At 34.9% G+C, this 22,743-nt stretch overlaps 1 protein-coding gene across 16 annotated transcripts in view; it reads right to left on the reverse strand.

Annotated features, from left to right (window-relative positions):
- FUBP1 (far upstream element binding protein 1) overlaps positions 1–22,743 on the reverse strand; it is a 41,833-nt gene that overhangs the window by 14,954 nt on the left and 4,136 nt on the right. For 2 of the 16 annotated variants that reach the window (XM_075156098.1, XM_075156107.1), the window contains 19 exons: positions 22,190–22,239; positions 22,027–22,098; positions 21,687–21,744; positions 19,936–20,098; positions 19,756–19,854; positions 19,571–19,672; positions 18,809–18,911; positions 18,624–18,724; positions 17,635–17,776; positions 16,248–16,408; positions 15,244–15,398; positions 15,076–15,155; positions 12,031–12,159; positions 11,301–11,375; positions 5,731–5,876; positions 4,093–4,190; positions 3,193–3,240; positions 2,115–2,254; positions 604–821 (listed from right to left, as the gene is read on the reverse strand). In XM_075156098.1, the coding sequence (XP_075012199.1) occupies positions 4,152–4,190; positions 5,731–5,876; positions 11,301–11,375; positions 12,031–12,159; positions 15,076–15,155; positions 15,244–15,398; positions 16,248–16,408; positions 17,635–17,776; positions 18,624–18,724; positions 18,809–18,911; positions 19,571–19,672; positions 19,756–19,854; positions 19,936–20,098; positions 21,687–21,744; positions 22,027–22,098; positions 22,190–22,239 (1,675 nt within the window). In that variant the 3' untranslated portion in view covers positions 604–821; positions 2,115–2,254; positions 3,193–3,240; positions 4,093–4,151. Of the gene's footprint in view, positions 1–603; positions 822–2,114; positions 2,255–3,032; positions 3,241–4,092; positions 4,191–5,002; positions 5,356–5,730; positions 5,877–11,300; positions 11,376–12,030; positions 12,160–15,075; positions 15,156–15,243; positions 15,399–16,247; positions 16,409–17,634; positions 17,777–18,623; positions 18,725–18,808; positions 18,912–19,570; positions 19,673–19,755; positions 19,855–19,935; positions 20,099–21,686; positions 21,745–22,026; positions 22,099–22,189; positions 22,240–22,743 lie in introns of those variants that run through there. The other 14 variants (XM_075156109.1, XM_075156100.1, XM_075156101.1 and 11 more) reach the window with 11 other exon arrangements.

Raw genomic sequence — 22,743 nt, forward strand, 5'->3', positions numbered from 1 at the left:
AAGCTTTAAGAAAAATATTTTCAGAAAGTGCCTAACTTCTTGGTCTTTGTTCTCTCTTAATGCAATCAATTTATTGCTGCATCTCTAAACGTCTTCTTAAAGCTACTGTACTATTCTTCTCTAAGACCTCTTGATATCAACACTAATGTCATTGTGCTAACACCATGTGAATTGTTCAGCTTACGCTTCTGTAGGAGTAATTTTATAAACAAGAGTCACATTTTAAATTAAAGAACACGTGTGTAAGCCTTAACATAAAGGCAAGGCTTTACGTTGCAGCATATTAGATTTATGCAGTCATTTCAAAAAGAAATTTTCCTGTAGTTGAATCTGACTGCTCTTTGTACAGTTACCTATTGGAAGTCACTCTTTTGCCTCAATAAAATAGTTACAAATTCAGAAACATCTTGAAAAAATGGTAATAAGCTGCATGACGTTTTGAATGAATGTTTATCCTAACAGCCTTAAAAATATATTTTACTTCATTTCATGTGGGTGATGTTCATTCACAGAAGTACTAGTTGCTGCAATATCTCTCCCCTGAAGCTGTATTTCAAACTAACAAAGGCAGGGATAGGAGCATAAAAAAGACAAAAACATTGCTATTATTATCCATCAGTTTACATTTATTGAGAAAAACCATACAAAAAACATTATACAGTTAACGTGTACCCATATTACATACAATGTCAATGCAAGCTCAAAACCACATTTTTGTAAAGCATTCAATTTACCTCAAGTCCAAGCTGCATCTCCCTAAGACACTGTTCCCATCACAGTTGCCTTTTAAAGCCAATCTTCTTTTTACACACGGGTAGTTTCTGCAGAGAACACTTTTCTCAGGACGAAAAGGCATTTCACATGCACGCAAGAGAAATATTTGTGCATACATAAGAGTTTTATAAGCTATTACTAGGGAAGAGGGAATCCTGTCAACTGTATGCTTTCTAAAAAGCCCAGTCCTCCCTTCCTCCCCCCACTTCCAGAAAAAAGCAAAATAAAAAGCTTTCAGCATGCAATGGAAAACTTAAAAATTACTTTGGAAGAGAACAGGGGAGAAACAGTTTCTATCATCTAGTAAAATACCACTAGTAAAAAGATGAAATATTTCAAGATAGGCTGTGCAAGTGAATAATGATCCTGTCTGCCTGGACAACTTAAATAGATGACTTATGATCATGCTAAACTGAAGATTATCCACCTGACATTTTATTTCATGTCCTATTAAAGTATAGGCTGCAGAAAGGGATACAAAAATGCTTTTCCTACTTTGAACATTTACTACTTTCTTTTTAAACTTTTCGTACTCTTCACATTCTACTTAATTTGTGGAACTCTACGAAGGGGGGGAAGCATTTAAAGAAGGAAACATTTAAAGACGTCTTTTGGATGAGTTCATTACATTTCTAAGGAAGTCCAGTTATTTTTTTGGATCAGGATAACTCCAATAATCTATTTTCTGTTCTCCTAAGAACTATGAGTTTGGAAACAGAGTTGAAAAATAAACACTATGCTTAGCACAAAATAGCATGCCTGTAAGCCCAGCAGTGAGAAAGCTGGAAGTCAATACACCTCAAATGCTACATACAAGAACATCTCATCTTCCACACACTAGCAACATTCCAATAAACTGACTTTTTCTTCTCTATCTCCTCCCACTGTCTAAATTTACAATTGAAAGACTGTTAAGATATTTTAGCAACAACAGTTGAAGAAAAAAGTATCATGTAAAAGAAGTGAACAAATGACTCACCCCAACACTAAATTCACAGTATCAAAATCCAAATGGTACACACCTAACCTTTTCTCACGTCAAAAATGGAGTTACATATTAAGCTACAGATGAAATATTAAGTGGCTTGAGAAACTGAAGCACAACTATTAATTTAGTTCAAAAATTCAATATATCTAAGCTTGGCTGTTTAGAAGAATATAAATTAAAATAGATGGTTTATATTATTAAATCACAGTTTAAAAAACTTAACAGATTATGGAACATTTATGGTCAAACAAATAATACTTTAAAGAATGAAAAGTGATCAAACCAAAAATTATACCCTACACCATTATGTATGGGATACATTTCAAATCTGTTATGTTTTTGCCAATTTTACCTTCTACATGGAGCCCTTCTATGGTCCATGCTCATCGGCTCACCAATGGCATACACTCAAAGGATTCCTCTTTACTGGTAGTAACTATCTCAGGACCTGATTCTATGAGCTATGATTTGGTGCTTGCAGCATCTTCAGCACTGTGTGTGAAAATGAAGGCAGTATTTTTGAATATTTTTCTTTGATGTACAGATAAGCAGGACTTTTGAAAGAGGAGCAGCACATTTTTAGAAACAGAATAATCAACAAAAAACCAAATAGATGCTGCTTTACTTTAAGCTAAAAAAAAAAAAAAGAAAAAGAAAAAAACAACAAAAACCAGAAACAAAAACCTGTACCAGACCATCTATAAGACATACAAACATTTTAAACTATCAAAATATACAGCAATTCAGTTGAAGTATCAAGAAACAGGATACACTGACTGCTATATAGATAAAGTATTATTTGCTGTACTGTTAACATTTAATTGGTGCACATGCTTTTTCAGTTAAAACATACTAATCTGGAACTTTAGAATCTGTTTTCCTACCATGTCAAGTATGAATAAGTAAACTAAGTTATCTAAAAATTCCACTAACACACTATAACTGTAAGACAAGTTATCAAGTTCAGTGATAACAACAAGAAGTCATATTCTTTATATTTAGGTCTTACGGGTTTAAATGGGAATAGTGCCCTATTATAAAAAACATTTGTGAAGGCTGTTGACGTTTCTAACAAAAGTAATTCCTGCATATTTAAAGGTTTTGATTCTTTAATTGCAACAATTAGCTATTTGAGGAAAAATAACAAAAATTACTTATTCTCATCAAGTTTAATTATGCAATCTACTCATCTTTTCTAAAAAAAAAAAAAAAGAAAAAAAGAAAAAAAAGAAAAAAGATACATATTTACCTAGAAATAGAAACAGTTGTTTAAAAACTTATAAGACTTTCCACTGAAATGGAACCGTGAGTAACAATGCATTTGGGGAAGCAGCAGATTGCTTTTCAATACACAACCACAAAGATCTCACAGGGACAACATTAATGTACTGAAATATATTAATTTATATACTTCCTTAGGTTGTGCTTACCTGTTGCTTTTTTGCAGCAGAACCTAAGGTGGAAGGTCTGGGAAGGCACTGTGAAGTATAAATAATTGCACTGTTTGCAATTAATAAAGATTTTATACCTTAAATGAATCAAAATCAACAGCCTCCATTTTGTGAATGATAAGAATCCAGTGAATTTAATTTTGCTCAGTTTAGTACATAATAAATGCACCATTCTATAAGGTTATCTACAAAATACCATGCAAAATGTCTGAACTATTAAACTTCATACCCTACACTAAAGATAGCAAATACTGTCCTAGCCTTTTTTAAGCTACCAGAATAATTCCTAATTTTAAAAGGGATAAAAATAATTCCTTCTATTTCTACAGCACAATACATACATTGCTAATTACCTGAATAAACTACTTCAATTTTCAAGCCTTAACTTACTTCTCTGTGCAGCCACCCTAAAAAAATTTATTCTGAAAGCAACAATATGGTTCCAAAAGATAAAGCAAATAACAGTTATAGAATTATTTAAAACATACCTACATCACTACATATCTGCAAACTATCTGAAGACAAAAACAACTTCTGTCTAACAAGTGGTTCCAAAGACTTCAATGTTACGATACGCATACTTTAAAACACTGAATGATACAGCTGTCTCAGGAGTACTATTACTCAGATAAACAGAAACATGATCTTCTTTAGCTATTGCTAAACGTTTCAGGAATACTTACCCACAAAGCTCATATTATGTGTATGTATATATATATGCAAACCTAGGTTTCTGAATTAAGAAGCAATTATGATTTCCTAAGATATCAGCACTGTATTCCAACATAATAGTCACACAAGTATGGCATTTTCATTATGTGGAACATTGACAAAAAGATACTGTTGCAGTTCATCAATTTGTCATTCTGATGTACTTACAGTGCAATGCTCCTTGAAGGAACAATCAAGGATGATACACAGCACAGTCCTCCTCACCCCTATAGAGCTAGTTCTATACTGGCTGGATCAAACCTGCACTTCAACAGACAATGGCAAGACAGACTGTATTGCATGTAGTCTAATATATGCAAAGAGCCAATAAATATGCAAAGAGCAAACAGGATTTCAAGAGAATCAGATTTTTAGTATGAGCATTAGAGCAATAAGAAGTTTCAAGTATATATATATATATAAAAATAATAAATTGATTCAAATACTTGAGTATTTACAAAAACAGAAGTTATCTGCTCTGCAGGAAGTTCTCGACCACTCCCCACCACTCAAACAAAACAGAGTTTTAAGGACAGATGCAATTTTTGTAACTACTATGCATACCACATTGAGTTTTCTACACTGAATTTTGAAGTGGACTACTTTAAACTGAAGGCTTAAGCACATGACACTTAAAATAATTTTATAACTAGTCTGAAAAAGCCATAAAATAGTTATGCAGGAACAGTTTTGAAGTATTCAATTAAGAACAAAAGTTATCTGTTACAGCAGCTGCACAGGTCTGAAACAGTGGTCATGTATAAAAGGAAATTTCACTGTTAATGCAATGGAAGTATGCCAAAAGATCACCTTCTTAAACACATGCAGTTTTAATCAAATAGAAAATTAAGGTATCAAGATTACTGGTGCTAGGCAGCAAAATACAATGAATGAAAGAGATCCTCCATCTACAACTATTCTGCAAGAGGGGAAAAACATGCTAATGACAAGTCTTTAAACTCAACAAAGTTTCATGGGGGGAAAAAAAAATCTCATTTGTGTACAGGTACCTTGATTCAGCGTTGCAAATCAATCCTATAATTCTTTATATACCCACATATCCAACTTACCGACACAGGAGGTTTCATATTATTTATTGTAAAGCACAAAACAGGCATTTTAAAAGTGATAAAGTATACATTGAAAAAGTACATTTATATCACAAAGCATTGACCACATAATTGCAAATACATTTGCTGGAATGTGTACATCTACACTAATACTAAAAACAAACCATTTTTCATTTCTACACAGAAATATTACCTCCTATCAGTAGTGATAGATATTTTGTACATTTTCAAAAACACTATTTTTTTTTAACCAAACAAAATTAAGATCTTCATCAAGGCGTCTGCATCCATACATTTAACAAAGGTTTTTTCCCCCACACAATGAAGCAAATACTGTATTGTCCACTTCTTATTATTGGCCCTGTGCAGAAGAGATACATAAGAGATACACAAAAAGTTAAAGAAAATCCTTTAAATCGAGCTAACTCAGGAGTGAAGCCTTTAAGAAAGAAAAATTGGTTAATGTAAATGGTGGTGGCTTCTTGCATGGTTTTCAAAACCCTGGGAGGAGAAAGGTTTTCTTTTTTTAAAAAAAAAAATATAATCACCAAACATATGGATAGATACAGAACTCAAGTTATCAGGCAAACAAAGTCATCTATTAATTATTTTGATAGTTATTTTGCTAGAAAAAAAGATGCATACTCCAAAGGTAACAAAGCAGGAGACATGCAAAAAAATATCTGTAACGACTGAAACAAAAGCCAGCCAAAAAACACTTATAAAAACTTTATACCTGTGGTGCTGGAGGATGTTGTGGCATTCCCTGTGGACTTGTCTGGGCGTAATATGCTGCCTGTTGCCTGTAGTACTCAGCCCATGCTGCACTGTAATCTGGCTGACCACCTGGCGGAGCCCCAGCAGGGGCAGGAACTGCTTGACCTACAAGTAATTAAAATTATATACCTTTGTTGCTGCAATAGAAATGAGAAAATTTCAAAATCTCTCTGCCTAACAAACATCACCTAGCTTCTTGCAATATTCCTCCAAGGCTTTTGAATAATCTTGTGGCTGCTTATTTTTACCTAACCACTCATCCTATTATTTTGATGTAATGATTCCCACATAAAGCAAAATTGAGGAACCATAAGGACAGTTTTTTCCACCTCTTGAATCACATTTCAGAGCAAAAGAATTTAAAGCCTGCTGACCTAAACTAACCTGAAAAAACAGTAGCATTTAAATTAAAATACAGGTCAACAGGCAAGATTACTTTTTGTAAACCACCTAGACCGACTTTATCTTATTGTACAGGCTGCATTAATTAATTCACCAGATACCAATTCATTCACTCCCCCAATTTTGGCCTCCTTAATGCAACTGCTAGGTTACTGCAGATTACATTTTTCAAAAAGAGCATTAATTTTTGTAAACATTTACTCCACCACAGAATATAGTCCAGACACTTCTCCTTCCGACCTTTGCTTAAGTTCCGATCCTCTAGAAATAACACACACACACGTGTGTACACACACACACTCTCCCAGACTTACAGTTAAGAACTACCGGTGCTTCCAACAAAATCAACTTGCAGCTTGAAAACTCTATAAAGGCAATAGACTAATACACAAGGACTCTTTAGTGTATCAGAAAAGAAAATTACAGCCAACTTTTTAGGACCTCAGTCATGCTGTTCTTCCGAGGAAGGTCTGTCGCGGACATCTTTATTTCCTTTTTCCCTTCTCTTATTTCAGAAACATCAAACACACTCCACTTATTACCACTATGTTCTTCACAATTTTTTATCTGAAAGGTGCTTTTGCAGTTACCAGTGCAGAATGTACCTGACTATAAACAGAACACCACACTCTAACCTCATCTGTCCTCACACTTGCATGCATCCAGACAGAAGGGTTTTATATGGAGTGCTTCATTTTATGTTTACTGAACTTCTAAAACAGAAGAACTATTACTACTGTGATACGACATTTTTGTGATCGACATTCTTAAAGGGTTATTTTTTCAAATCAAAGTTTTACAGTCAGAATTAAGATACTACTGAAAAACCACCACATTCCGAAGTTTTTTCTAGGATACTAGGAAAAACAAAAACAAAAACAGAAACAAAACACCACATCCAATCACACTACATCAAATAAATCTGAGCAAAATGCAAGCCTGCACCCTGTAGCATTCCATGTGCACCTAATCTTCTGTTCTGCTATCAAGAAAAAGAGGCAGCTTCTGCACAATGGGGGCTGAAAGTTTTCAATCCTACCTGAAACCTCCTCACCTTTTATTTGTATACAAGGCCACTGAGCAACCTTCTGGGGAACATGAGTATCAGAGATTCTAATGAACTGTTTTCCAGGGTATCAGAGAGAAGGTTGGGTTTGTATGGTTGGTTTTTGAATACTTTTAAACAGAAAATTCACATGAAGAATACTAGCTATCCACACTCCTCTTACATATATGTGTATTCTCCCAATCCTCTCAAAAATACTAAGTGTGAGCAGAGAATCTGAACATTTAGCAAAGCACTATCCTGAACGTCTTCAAAATACAATCTTCCATTTTCCAACCCTCTATACAACTTATATAGTTTTTCCACTTACACTGTAGATATATTAAAAAAACCTCTCCATCACTTTTTGGGTTATACAGTAAAGCAATTTTTTTCCTAGAAAAACCTACTTAAATGTCTTCAAATCTTAAGAGCTGAAATCACATTTTACAATTTATACTTACAATTTATCACAGCTTAAAATTTACATGTCTGATCAATTATTTTAACCAGAATGATCTTTAATATAGTTACAAATTATCCCAGGATACACTTTTCGCAAGTTCACTATTAATTTATGAGGTAATAATTCTACTTACAAATTATTTAGCTATGTCATAGCTGCCAGCACAGCTGAATGTAACAGCTAAGGCATTTTTTTGTACATTATGACCCAAGAATCTTCTGACATTCAGCCAGCTATCCCAAGGCAGTGTTGAAATTCAAATAATAAATCAAATATAGGAAGTTTAACATCTACTCAAAGATGTCAAACTGGACTTCTGTCCTGAAATGGGTTAGTAAAAATTCAAAGCGTTTTAGCTGCATCATTCTCTTACTAAGTACTGCAACTAATTCTGAACCTACACATGGAATTCAGCAGTTTAGTCAAAACTTCCTTTCAGTGTACAGAACTGCACTGAAACAGTACATGCTCATTAATATCCAGATTCAACTGGAACACTAACAAATAAGATTGATAAACACAGAATACCTCCCCATTAAGGAAGGCTAAGAAAGAAAATGCCAGATGATTCTACAGTTCTTCCACTACTCAAAACATCAAGGGTGATTCTAATAAGAAAAAAACGTTCTTTGTCCTCTTTCCCGCTACAATGCTGAGGAATCATTAAAGAACAGTTTCACTATTTTATTATGGAATCCCTTAACTATAAATCAAGCCCACAATATACTAGAATGACTTTAAATGATAAACTTACAAACTCCTATGGTGACATACAGATCATTTACTAAAATATGACTTCATGTTTAGAGGGAACTGTTATCCTTTGGAGATTTTTAGGCCCAGTTATGCATACCTTTGTTTCAGCTCTTGTAGGGAAAAATAAAAATACTACATCTCCAATTCAAGATAACAGCATCTATATGTCTTCAAAAGCTAAACTACTGTCTTGTTACCTGGTAACACTCAACGAAAATTTAAAACAAATTTTCTGAATTTATGAAGTAGGGTACCAAGCAAGTAGATAGTCTGGGTCACCTACAAGATCCATGTACAGTAACTTAAGAATGTGTATGAGTAATTTTACTAGCTTTTCAGTCTTATTTTTAATTGTATTTGCTACTCAAAGCAAGAGTCCCTGACCAAAACAAGAGTCTGAAAAAGGAGATGGACTTTGCCACTGTATTTGTGAGTTAGAAAACAGGTTATTTTCAAGTCACTGTTCTAAATACTTAAAAAAAATAGGAAAGTGTTCTCTGTGATTAGCCGAGTCATACTGCACCAGTAGGAAGCCACTTTGGAAAACAGTATTATGGTTTTGATGGGGATATTCAGTTTTCAGATCACTCATGGTTAACAAAGTATGAGAAAATCGAAAGCAGCAATTGCAGTATCACATCCAACTTGTTCAGCTCAGCACTGTCACCCTCATAAGCTCGCCCATGGATTACCAGAAGTTTTCTTCAGCAGCAAAAATAAAACTGCTTGGGCTCAGCAAGTCCCAAGTTTCAGTTCAGTTCTCCAAAACAGCTGTTTGCATAATTATCTGTGCTGTGAAAAATCTGAAAGAAGAGTCAAAGAGTGACTTGTAATTCCTACCTTCCCCCTTTTGCAGAAGTTAATGGGGACAGAAGCATTACAGTACTGTAGGAAGCACAAACAATAGCAGCTGTATTTGAGAGCCCGGAGACTACATGAAACTGCTGATGGACAGCTTTCCTGTTTGTCAGATCTACTACTGCTTAGCACTGTTGTTAAGGAGGTGGGGAAAACCACCTCCATTTAGCACTAAATCAACTCTAGATGAATTCTCTGCCCTTCAACCTCACTTGGTTAGTTCTTCCTCTTTTCTAAGTGGATCTCAAGAGAAATGATACCTTCCATATCAAGATTGTCAACATGCTGAAGAAGCAAAAAGTTCTCACGATTTACAGTCAAGTTATACAGGTCCAGACATCAAGAGTTCTCCTTCAGGCAAAGAACTCAATTTGAACTAGAAAAAGAAATGAAGATCAGAATTGCCCTTCTGTTTTTCCTCTTATTTGATTGTTGTCTTAGTATTTTTAAATTTTGCCTTTTAATTCTGCAATTCTTTACATCTCCCAATGTCCATCTTCTTTGGGTTCACACTCCTCTTTGGAATTCCTCCCAGAAACTCTATCCTAACACCTTATAACTAGCTATTATTTCATTAGAGCAAGTGCAAGACTATTGCAACCCAGACTTTGCTTTCCAGAGATAGCAAATTTGAAAGATGGCAGAGCCCCTGCCAACAAATTACATTATTCTTAAAAAGGCGGTGGGAAAAAACCCACAACTTTGCATTGAAGAATGTGAGCTGAACTAACAGAGGCAGTAAATTGAAAAAAAGTAGTTAAATGAAATAGGAAGAGGAAAAATGGAGAGGCCCATCACATCTTAAAAATCACGTGTTTGGGAGTTCTGTTGCAATTTTCTTAGTCTGATACACAATTCTTGAAGCAAATCATCATTATATATTTTCTGTTTCATTTCATCACTTACACTGTGCCAAAATAAAGAAGAATAAAGGTAGTTATGTCTTGGCAAATAATTTGAGATCAACCTAGTAGAAGGTTGGTAAGAGGAATTAAATGTGCTATTAATCTTAACTCCAAATGCTTTTTAATATTCCATGAGAAAATGGGATGCAGTTGGAAGAGGGCACAGAACTCACCAAACCCTCCCACCCAAACAAACAAAAAATCCAAACTAGATGCTGCTGTCTGTCTCGTCAAACAGAGATACCAGGGAAAGCACTGGCATTCATAAGCCCACTAGTCAGCAATTTACAAATGTACATCAACTACAATATCCACAGGACACTGTGGACAGAACACTGACCTGCAAGACATTCCCATGATTTAAAAGATAACAGCACGTTCTGCCAATGCATCAAGACCACGTATTCTTGCCTTACTCAGTAAATGATGAAATCATCAACTTAAGCAGCAAATATATTTCAGTTGTATAAGTTTTGTAAGTCAGCTCAAGCAAAATATTTTGAAAAAGCTAGCAACAACAAATAACCTGCAGTTTAAACACAGCTCTTAAGTGCCGCAAAGCAAATACTATTTAAAAAAGGGCTTGATATAAATGAAAGCTAGTTATGATGCTTTAATATCCTGGAACACAGAAAGCAAGTTACAAGAAAAAAAAAAAATCTGTAATCTTAAGAGCATTAGGAAACAACTACCAAACAAGACAAAAACCAGCTTCATAAAGTAGATTGAAGTTGAAATCCCGAACTTATGAAACATACTTTAAAAGTATGCTTACAAATACTCAGATTGAAGTATTTAAAATATGTTGTTTCCCAATGATCAAATATAGACATCTCATTAGGTATGAAGTATTTTTGCAAAGCTAATTACTACCGTGAGTACAAGTAAATGCCTTAAACAAAACACAAGTTTTTAAGTCTCTTTTTCTGCAAGGTTCAGGGCCTCTAGCAATATATGGTTCAGAAGACACATGGATTGTGCATTTTTATTTTGGCGGGGTAAAAAAAACCCCACAAAACTATCTCATCAAATGAGATAACGCAAGTCTCCTAAAACATTCTACTATGCAACAACAGAAAAACAACATGCACACATACCCATTTTTTTGTAGTACTCCTCCCAGGCCTTGGTATAGTCAACCTGCCCTGCTGGTGCTGGATTTGGCTGATCTCCTGAATTACATTAAAAATAGTCAAAATAAAACTACTGGGTTTTGTTTCATACACAGAACAATTTACAAACGATCAGCTGAATTTTTCAGTAACAATCCCAAATAACATCACTCAAATCTGGCACTATATTATCTGGTACAAGCTATTACAAATATAAACAATTAGTAAAAGACACCACAAAGAAACAAAGAATTGTTTAAAGTGTTTTCAAGATTCAGGAAACGCACACCACTCACAGTACAAAATACTACCTAAAATTTAAGTGGTAAACCTCATCCAGGCACAACAGTTATACTAATACAACTAAATACTACAATTGTAATTGTCCTAAAACCACTGGAAGTGATGCAACTACTTAAGCAAATGACAATCAACAGTTTGGCTCATTCCATTTTTATTTATGACTGACTGCACTATGTAGACGTAATTAAGTCAGCCCAAATTGCAGCAAAATTCTCTTTAGAGTATATTACAATATGAATACATTACCCTTATTACTGCTGAAATCAAGAAAAGCAATGTTGAAGGCTCTAACCAAGAGTTTTCCAAGAAAACCAGCTACCTTATGATACAATATGTGAAGACAACAATAAAAAATAATGGGGCATCTACACCCCCAGCAATGAGAAATTTATCCATTTTACTAAACAGCTACCTTGTCCATTAGTTTGGGTTGTAGCTGGTCCACCAGGAGGGGCTGCAGGTGGTGGCTGTGCTTGCTGCTGATAGTAGTGAGCATAGTAAGCTGCCCATGCTGCCGAATTGGGATCTGTTCCTGGCTTACCTATGAAAACAAAACATAAGCATTTATAGAAGTAGTATGAACAGAATGCTGTCCTCAGTTAACCCTGTCCTAAGCACTCACATTTTCCTCCAAGGAACAATCCATCTAAACCAAATAACTATGTACATCCTGTAATTATCTTTTCTTTCTAGCACAAACTTTTGATCAGGTTTCAGACAACTGTATTGTACAAAATACACTTTCATAGGACTGATGAGTTAAAAATCTTTCTAGAACCCTTATTACTATGTCATTTATTAATTTTTAAATGTGATAAACAGAAACAGATTTTCAAGTTTATTTAAACAGTCACATTACTAAATGGTAGCAACAATGAATCATTCTAGCACCAATTTCAGTGGTTTTACTTTTGTTATAACCTCACACTAATGACACTGGCAGAGGTGGAGGAGGCATGCCAAATACATATTTCTGAAACAGAAGAATACAAATCTTACTAGCTATTTGCAGTGCTTGTCATTTAAACTTTAAGGTAACAGTAAAATACAGAAACACATAGTATTTTAAGAACCTGAGTTCCCATACGGGCTATAAAGCATCACTGTTTACTCACAGCTTTTTAGTATAACAAGTAATAGCAACGCTTGCATCTTCTGCAGCTATGTCCATGCTTCCCTTATTTTTAACTACATCTAGGTAGGCCAACAATGCTGCTTCCTAGAGCCTTATTTCTCCGTTTTTCATATATAGCCTTTAGGAATGGCTTATTCTTGCTGAATCACAGAGATTGATTACATTAACAGACTGGCAATCCACAAACACTGCAAATCTACTATTAGAGAATGTAATATTCTAGAACATAACTAGCATCCTTTAACATTAGTTGCATCCTTGAAGAATAAAGATATCTGCAAATATATGCGGCCAACAGAGGAAAGAACGTCACGTAAAGACATTGACACAACTGATACTTAAGAATAACTATACATGGGAATGGAAGTGTATTTCCCTCCAAAACACAAAATAGGTAAGGCAGTGCCTAATGAAAGAGAAAGGGGAAATCCCCTCAAAAAGGCATTCAGGGAGAAGAAATCTACAACATAACAAATTTCTTGCAGTATTTCATTTAGCATTAAAGTCAGCTGTAAACACTTAAAATGCACACACAGTAGTTACCGGCATACAAAAACAATGTTAACACCCCGTTTCCTTTTTAAATTAGACTGCTTCCATCAACGACAGTGGATTTAAACTAATATGTACTATATTCTAAGATTACCTGCAAATATCAAATAAGCCATTGCTTGGATCCCCCCCTCCTTCCCCTTAGTAGCTACTTCTCTAGAATAGAAGAACACAGAGCGGGATTCATTAAATTTCCAAAGAAATCTGACTGTAGTAACTAGCTCCACTTTCACGTGACAAGAGGCAAGCATGGTTCGGGAGAAAGCACCTCTGAAAAAAATACTAAAATAACCCATTTGTTACGCTGAAATGAGCAACTAAGTGGACAACTGTACAAAACTCATCCAAATAAATGCTAGTTGAAAGAAACACCAACTTCAACTGCACATAGGAAAACTTCATTACATTTTTAAGAGGAGTATTTATCCAAAAAATGGTTATAAAACCATCATCAAGATGACATCAAGGTATTTGCCATTTTTCTTACAGATCTTTATGTAGATAAATTACTTTATAAAAAATGAAAAGGTGGTATGGAAGAGACTGTAACATTTTGGCAGTGATCTTGGATTAAATGACACTTTCGGTATGCTGAGACTTCAAGTCAAGTAACTATGAATCATTCCACTTTTAAATAATGACAATAGGCACTTTTAAATACTAAACTGAATGCATGCAGAGCTACCTTTTATAAAAAGTAAAGGAAATGAAACCAGAGATGGTTCTTTGCAAAGAAAGGATACATAAAAGACTTGAACATAAGTAGAACTCTCTATAGATTATAACATCCTCCAAAGCCCCCCCCTTTTTCACTAATGGAACTTGTGTCAGGACCAGTGGCTACCAGAAGATATTTATTCCATTTAGAACAAAAATAAAATTGAGATCTTTCGACTGAAGTTCTGAAGCAGCTCTACCTCAAACAAATGAGGTACAAGTGACTCAAGCATCTAGCCTTACCATGCCTTCTGTGACTGCAGTTCCGTTTCCCCATATGCTCTAGTCCAACCAAAGGACGTAACTTAAAGAAAAGCAGGATACTAAAGTTCGGGAAGTTGTAATTAAGTAAAAACTCCCGGTCTTGACAAAGATAAACAGAAATAGAAGAAACAGATTCTACAAAGACGGGTTTTAGAAGAAAATACAAAACTATTATAAGCAAAAGCTCAAAATACACAATCCTAACTAGTTTTACTGTATTAACAGCAGTTCAACAGAAGTTTTGTCCCTCAAAAAGGACTGAACAAAATACATTTGTATCAAACTCTGAGAAGCAATCCTCATATAGGTCAACAAAAGCTAGAAATATGTAATATGGCATAAACTGTGCAAAGTCAGGATCAGTGAGGTTTTAAGGGGCACTGTTTAAAATAAAATACAAAGTCATTGACTATTAGGGAAAGAAAAAACATCCTCATTAAAGAACTTTATGCAAAAATATCCTTTGTAAGAAGAATGAACTGATTTGCACATAATCAGTTAACCAAGAGTCTTGCAAAAAGTTATCATAAATTGGGATGCAATATCAATAACGTTTAGTAAAGAAGTGTATTCCAACTGTAACAACTGAATTTCAACATCTCACAAGCAGCATGTGGGAAGTGTAAAACATGCGTAACTGACAATCAGTAAAGAAAAGCCTGAAGAATAGGAGCTTTTTCAGATTTACCAGTGTAACACAAATGAATTGTGGAATGTATATACTTGTAAGGATAAAATGGATGTACTCAAAGTATATCCACACTACAGTACAACTGTGACATTTCCTACCCGGATCTGGTGGATTTGGTGGCTGCCAGTGTGGATAAGCATTTCCCCATCCTTGTGGAGCATATGGAGCTGGAGGACCACTATAAAAGATCAAGTCAAACACATACAATGAAAGCCAGTCCCAGGGTCACCCTACAAAAAAAGGAAGCTAGCTGAAGCAGTACTCACTGAGGTGCAGGGCCAGGAGGCCCTGGATTATAAGGAGCTGGGTTATATGGTCCCATGGGAGCACCAGGACCTGGTGGCCCAGGGGGTCCATGTGGGCCAGGAACAACACCATGGGGTCCGTGGGGAACAGGTGGACCCAATGGATTTACCGGACCCTGCAACAAGAGTAGCACACAGATGAAAATAAACCTTGAAGTTCGCCATTTTTCAGCAGTTTAGAAGCATAAATCTGAACACTAAGAATATAATCTAAAAGGTTGGATTGTTTTTAAATAAAGACATTTCCCTGGAGAAAACAGTCTTTTTGAAGATTAATTAGGCTTATGGCTAGTTAAAGAAGAGAGTTAAGAGCAGCCATGGCAGTAATAGCAACTAAAAAGCTGCATTTATTTCAGTTCTTTCTTGAGGAAATAAAGAATTTTACAAATAAACAGGGATTTTTCCACAAGTTGCATTAAAAAACCCACAAACTAAAACAAGACTATTAGTGTTTTAAAATAAACGGATACATCTAAATCTGGCTAATCTTGCTAATTAACTCTGTTTGTAAGATCAGGTACAAAACCCAGGTAGTAAATTTGATTACATGCATACACATGCAAACAAAAGTACAGTGAATTTGGAGAGTGTAAACTTGGATTAAAATTCTACCTAAACGTAACGAGACTGAAAAACTAAACACACAGTTTAGCAGCTTTAACAGGCTATCTCTGAAGTCATCAAATATTTCATTATGCACAAAGCAGGCATCTTCAAGAACACATCATTAAAAAATACATTATATCACATTGAAGAAAGCAACTGCTTCTCTTCAAGTTTTTGCTTCTTTTGGTGCACCAAGTTATGTTTATATTACTTTAAATCCCGATTACCATTTATTGTTATCAATTTATTATCTGATTAAGTAATTTGGAAGTGAAATAGAAGAAAAGTCTCGACAAAGGAGAATCGCTTTCTATTCTGTTTAGTTATAACAGTCAACCACAATATAGTTATTCACTCACTCCAATCTTTTCTTCTATAAGTTGTCGTGCATAATCTATTTGCTGGGGTGTTCCACGGATAGTAAACATCTTCATGTTTGGATCCGCATTAGGTGGAGGATTTCTTTGAAGTTCTATTCTAGCACCAGACTGCTGGCTTATGCTTTTAATAGTTTCACCACCTACAATGCAACATACAGCTTTTATGACATGCATTAAAGTGAAAATACTAAGATTCAAATCAGAGAAAGTCAACTGCATGGAAGCTGAAGATAGAGAAGTGAAAAGACACTTATTCTTATGAGCCATACAAGAACATTCTAACAACAATTAAAAAAAAGCCTCTTCAGTGTACTATAGAGCTTTGATTGCAATAAAGTAGTAAAAATAAATTATTTTTAAAATTAAAGACCACATTATTGTTACTCAGAAAGAACAGCAAAGAACTCCTATAATGTTGTCTGGTTTTCTTCCATTCACATCAAGATGTAAGGTTAGACATGAGTAACAACTGACACGCATGGTTATCAGTAAATACAACCTTAAAGCCTAACCTCCCTATAAAGCAGTAGGCAAGCACAGATGACAAAAAAAAAAACCCAGAAGCTGATCAGACAGTAAAGTCCACATTTTTTGCAGCGCACTAAAACCAGAAAGTTAAATTCCCTAAACTAGTTCCTCCTCTTATAGGATCCTGAGAAGTTACTTGTAACATTAGTAGGCACAAACTTTTCAAAACAGGGGTCATTTGACATTTTAAAACAAAAAAAAAAAACCAACAAAAAAACCCAAACAAACAAACAAAAAAATCCATCAACCTTCCAGGTCAAGAACTGAACTATGTCAGCTTATTTGCTGTGTCTGGAAAACACATTACAAACAAAAGATTAAAACTCAAGCATTTCATTTAGAAGCATACAGTAAATTACTTTTAGAACAAAATTATTTGAGAAGTAATTGTTTTAATAAACACACACGTAAGAAATTGTTACAGGATTCCACTGTAGAAGATCTTCACCAGAATATGTGAAAATTAGTTTTAAGAGTGAGTTACAGACGTAATAACACTAGGCTAATCAAGCAGTATCAAATGCAAGTTAATTGTAAGATACATCATTTAAGAATCTACCAAACACTACCAATGTAACTCAGTACTTATTACTTTAAAAAAAATGGGTTAGATAAATTGATTGGTTCTTAACTACTAGGGTGTGTGTTTTAGTGAGAAAAATGTGAAAAGAATATTAGGAGTGTCATGATTTAGCAGTACTATGTTGCTCTACTGTACATGAAACTATTTGCAAAGGCTTCTCTTGAAATATCTCTCTAGTATGGCTATTTGTACAAATAGAAAAGCTTAGAGTTTTTTTAACTACACGTAAATACACATAAATATAAGATATATTGCCTTTGCCAATGATTAATCCAGTTTTGCCAGTGGGAACAATAAAATTGAATTCCTGTAATCCACCAGGAGGCCCCATGTTCCAGTTGCCTTGGCCTCTACCCCTTCCTCGACCACCAGGTCCTGGTCCACCAGGGTTACCAGCCTAAGAAGAAAAAGCAACAGATAAGCATGTTCTATAAAAATTACTGCAAACAAATTATTAATCCCAACTGGTTACATCACACCATTTGTTAAGAAAAAAATTATTTACTACTCAGATAGTTTTGATAGCTAAAGCATTATCTTTTCCAGAAGACCTAAATTACATTTTAAAAGATTTTCTGTACAACACTGCATATGAAAGATGAAGAAGGAAAGGTTATAGAAGAAATCAGAAAGTTTCACATGTACAAAAATATAACTTCTGTCTGCCTTCTGTAAATGCAGCAGTGGGGCTCATCTCAAAATAAGCATTTAGACCGTATTTTAAACACCAATTACAACCAAAAGTAACAGCTTATCGGCCAGTAATACAAAACAAGAGAAGAATCATAGAATCATTAAGGTTGGAAAAGACCTCTAAGATCATCGAGTCCAACTGTCAACCCAACACCACCATGCCCACTAAACCATGTCCCTAAGGGCCTCATCTACGCGTCTTGTAAATACTTCCAGGGATGGTGACTCAACCACTTCCCTGGGCAGCCTCTTCCAAGGCCTGACCACTCTTTCAGTAAAGAAATTTCTCCTAATGTCCAATCTAAGAAGCAGCTCTAAACCAGCAGCTCTAAAATCAAGAACTGCCATGACTTTGAATCAGTATTATCATTATCATCCTGACACATGCAAAACTAACTGTAAAAGCAAACATTCATATTCCAGACTGAACTTTGAAGTAGATAATGACACCATTATATTATTTTCTTTAGTTACACAATCATTTTTATAATTTTAAGTCTTTCCAAAATTCTGGCAGGAGATTTTAAATGGTAAACAACATATTACCCAACCTGAACACTTCGAAGGAGATCTGTAATAATTTCTGCAGCATGCTGACATCTGTCAGGAGGCCCTGTGATTTGGGCTATTCTATCTGGAGTTGTTCCATCATCTGGAATAAAAATGAACTATTCCAGTATATGTAATCCAGTAAATTTACACTCAATTCACAGAAACTTACGGACATATTACCAACCTGGCTTAAATTGGATCCTAACACCAGCATCGTTCTGTATCTTTTTTATCATCTCTCCATTTCTTCCAATTACAATACCTACAGCAAATCGTGGTATTGGAACCTTAAAGAGGAAGGAAAAAAAACGTCAGGATGTCAATGATGCAAATATTCCTACCAAATTCACACAATTAAAGGGTCACATATTAAAGTGGCAAATTAAGGCCAGCCCTAGGCCATTCTGAAGTGTGAATTTTTTAATGTCAAGTCACAAGCCTAGCAAATACTGGACAAAAGCATCGAAAAGAAAGAGATCCTATGCACTACAAGTTCTCATAGTGGCAGCAATTCCAGTGGATATTATGCTTCTCACAATCAAAGAACAAAAGTTCTAACAGGCCTAAAATGCAGATTCTAGCAGATTAAACTTTCAGCCTCACCTCTGATGAACAGTTATAAGCTCATGACTTGCATAATAGGTGGACTTAAATGTTCTTCTGTAAAGGCCAAACTCCAACTTCTATAATGACATTATATACTTAGCCATAAAACTTATTTATTTGATAAAAAACTCCAGCTAGCTGGAACTGTTCAGAACTGCTGGTAATGTAAAGTGAACGCTGCACACCATTTAAAGTCATAATTTCAGCAATGATCAAGTAACACTTACATGCCACAACCACGTTTGGAATCTGCTTAAGATTTTTCACTGGTACTACCCCGCTTAACATTTTAATGTTAACATCTCAAAATACAGTGAACAAGTTTTTCAACCATGCTTACGTCTATCCCTTCATTTCCTCCTATTCTTGACCCATATTCGTTGCGCACCTCTCTAAAGCCACCTTGATCACGAATTAACTCCAGCACCATTTCCTTGGCTTGCTAAAAGAAGAATGAAAGTTCATTTACATACTGCAACATCAGAATGGATTTTAAAATACTCTGAATTCTGAAGGACTCCTTACTTGAACTTTATAAGGGTCTCCAGTTATCCTAAGGGGCTTGTCTGCACCAGTGTTCTGTGGTCCATCTTGAATCATGACCATTTTGACACCTGCCCGCTCCTATTTGACAAAAGGGAGGTCAGTACCCACTCAAATCCAGATTCGATATTATCACACGTTTAAAAGAAGATACATATATACCTGTAATTGCTTAATTGTCTCTCCACCTTTTCCTATAACTAATCCTGCTTTACTTGCTGGAATCATAATTTCTTGGACTGCATTTCCAGGTCCATCACCATGATGAAAGCCAGGTGCAGGTCTTCCCTTTTCAACTATCTGATCAAGTAATCTTTTTGCTGATCTGTGAAGGAATATATACATTTATAAATACACTTATTCCTACAAGTATCACTTGCCCACACCTATTCTACCTGGAAATTTTTATTTTTTTAATTTGAAAAGTTTCTGCAGAAGAAATATAATTACTATCACTAAAAAATATGAGGCAAACTCAGTAAATCTGTAACAGTAACTTAAGCAACTAATTGCAAGATAATGTGGTAGACTTAAAACCACCCCAATGTCAATACAAAACGTGGTTCTTTACCAAACACATGTGAGTAAAAGTTACCTGAAACATGACTATCATCCCTGAATATAGTTACACTGATCAAACCTTAATTCAGAACAAAAGGTGGAAACCTTGTCCTTTAAAATATTAAAAAGAAACCATCCATGTTAATTAGAAGATTTAAAATTGTTACAATTCACCTTTTTTAGTGCATTTAAAAAAAAAAAAAAATCACCAGACAGAAAGCTTTTTCTAACTTTGCTTAACTTCAGTAGTAATTCAGATAACCTCTCATTTGACTAATTTTTTCTTTAATCTACTAACAGCCAATCTTAAGGTAGGTCTATTTTAAGTCTTGTAAAAAGGCAAAAAAACCCAGGCTGTAAAATAAACCTAGCTTTAACACCAAGTACTGTGATAGTTGCTGCTTGATTCAGCATGCAAAGTAAGGACATTTGTACTTGTAACCATTACCAGAACAGCGGACAAAAGTGAGTATATATTCACCACACATGTAAGTCAGTTGCCATCAGAGTAAAATCATGATTACAGTACTAACATTAGTTAAAAACTCTTCCCTCTAATATGTGAGCAGAATAAACTATAATTAGAAAGAAAATTCCCATAAAGGAATGACTTCATTAACAGCAGCCTGCTTGGCTGCAACGTAAGAGGAGAACGTCATGCTACTTTCCCAAAGGAAAACATGTAGCTGCAGGCCTTACCTGCAAACATGAAAGTGGGAGCAGCTAACGTAAATGAGGTAATACCAAATACACTACTACACTTAAGATCTTTCCTAACAAAGCCAGCATAAGTCGGTCTTCAAGTGGTTATATAACTTCTGTGCCAGTAAAAAAACCAAAACATTTTCACTGCTATCATCCTCTTCCCTGAACACAGGAAGGCAAAAGTTAACTTTGGTGATAGATATTACATAGACATCACTTTCATAACTTTTGGCATACATTAATTTATACCAAAGACATTTAAGAACTTTGATGGGCTGGGCTCTGAGTAACTCCTACTCTTACACATTACTGATTTTCCACATCTTCCCTGTGGTCTCCAATTTATGGTTAATAAAGAGTTTATTTTTAGCACACATTTCTTTTTAGTGTACATTCACACATTTCATTCTCAAGCTGAAATCAGTGCATGCTTAGGTAAATATTATCTACAACAAAATTTGGACTTGAAAAAGTTGAAGCCGCATATTTTTGTTGTAAAATTCCAAGTATGTTGAGTCACCAGACTGCCTCGTCAATAGAGAAAAAACATAATATTATAAACATACCAGCTAGATATTATATTTAGATCTAAAAAATGAAGTGTATTGCATAGTTAAATATGAACACACAGAATTTGTTTCACTTACTGAACAGACTCTGGTGTTCCAGTTAGCATACAAGATCTTTCAGGCAGGCCTCCACTATCTATGGTCATAAAATAAAACCAATTTAGCAGTAGTGTTAAGTCAAAAAGAGATTATGAAATTAAACACAATATACAAACTAGCGGAACTCCACTAAAGTAGAATAATCAGTGTATGACAACATTTTGCATTTCTTTAGACTGTGATAACAGCAATTAGCACAAAACATTAAAATATACCTTAAACGAAGGTTCAGGCAATTAGAAGCAATGATCGGCCTTCTGAACTTTCTACCAAAAAAACCCACCAAAACAAACAAAGAAAAAAAACCACAAATAGTTACCAGGTGCAATCTGTATTTTACAGCCAGACTCTTGCTGTATACGTGAGATCTGCTCTCCACCTCTGCCAATTACTTGGAGAAAGAAAATATAGAAAGATTATTTGTATTAACAGTATCTGCTAACATCCCTCACTATACTACACACCACATCCATACTACTTACTGAATCCAACCATCCCATCTGGAACTTTGTACTCCTCTGTCATCACAGACCTACACAGAATGTTAAATCAAACAAAAGACAATGATCATTCAGAGACCAAACTGGCATTAAATTCATATATATCCTCCCATTAAACTGAAGAAAGCTAGTGCCCCCACTATTGCCCTGGCTTGCTTGCCTCCCATTAGCTTTAAAAGTCATTATGCAAGCACAGTACTAAGTAAACTAACAATATACAAAGTGACCACAAAAAGTTCAAGTATAATACAAATTGATCTAAGTTTTCCTTCATCTTTACTATTTCCTTCATCCTTCTTTACTATTAAGAGATGTGTGGTACAGAAAAGGCCAGTGTAGCATTCATCTGTATATCCATCAAAGTATGCTGAAAATACACACATTTCAGCATCTCATCTGCCAAAACTGGCCAAAGCATAAGAATAATAGTTGCATGTGGTTGTTTAGGGAAGAAATGAGTGGAGAAAACTACTAAGTTGTAGCAAATGTAGCTGATTAAGCAATACGCTGTATTAAATCTGTTTGGTTTTTTTTTT

This window comes from Calonectris borealis, chromosome 8 (assembly GCF_964195595.1).
Source record: "Calonectris borealis chromosome 8, bCalBor7.hap1.2, whole genome shotgun sequence".
Lineage (NCBI taxonomy): Eukaryota > Metazoa > Chordata > Aves > Procellariiformes > Procellariidae > Calonectris > Calonectris borealis.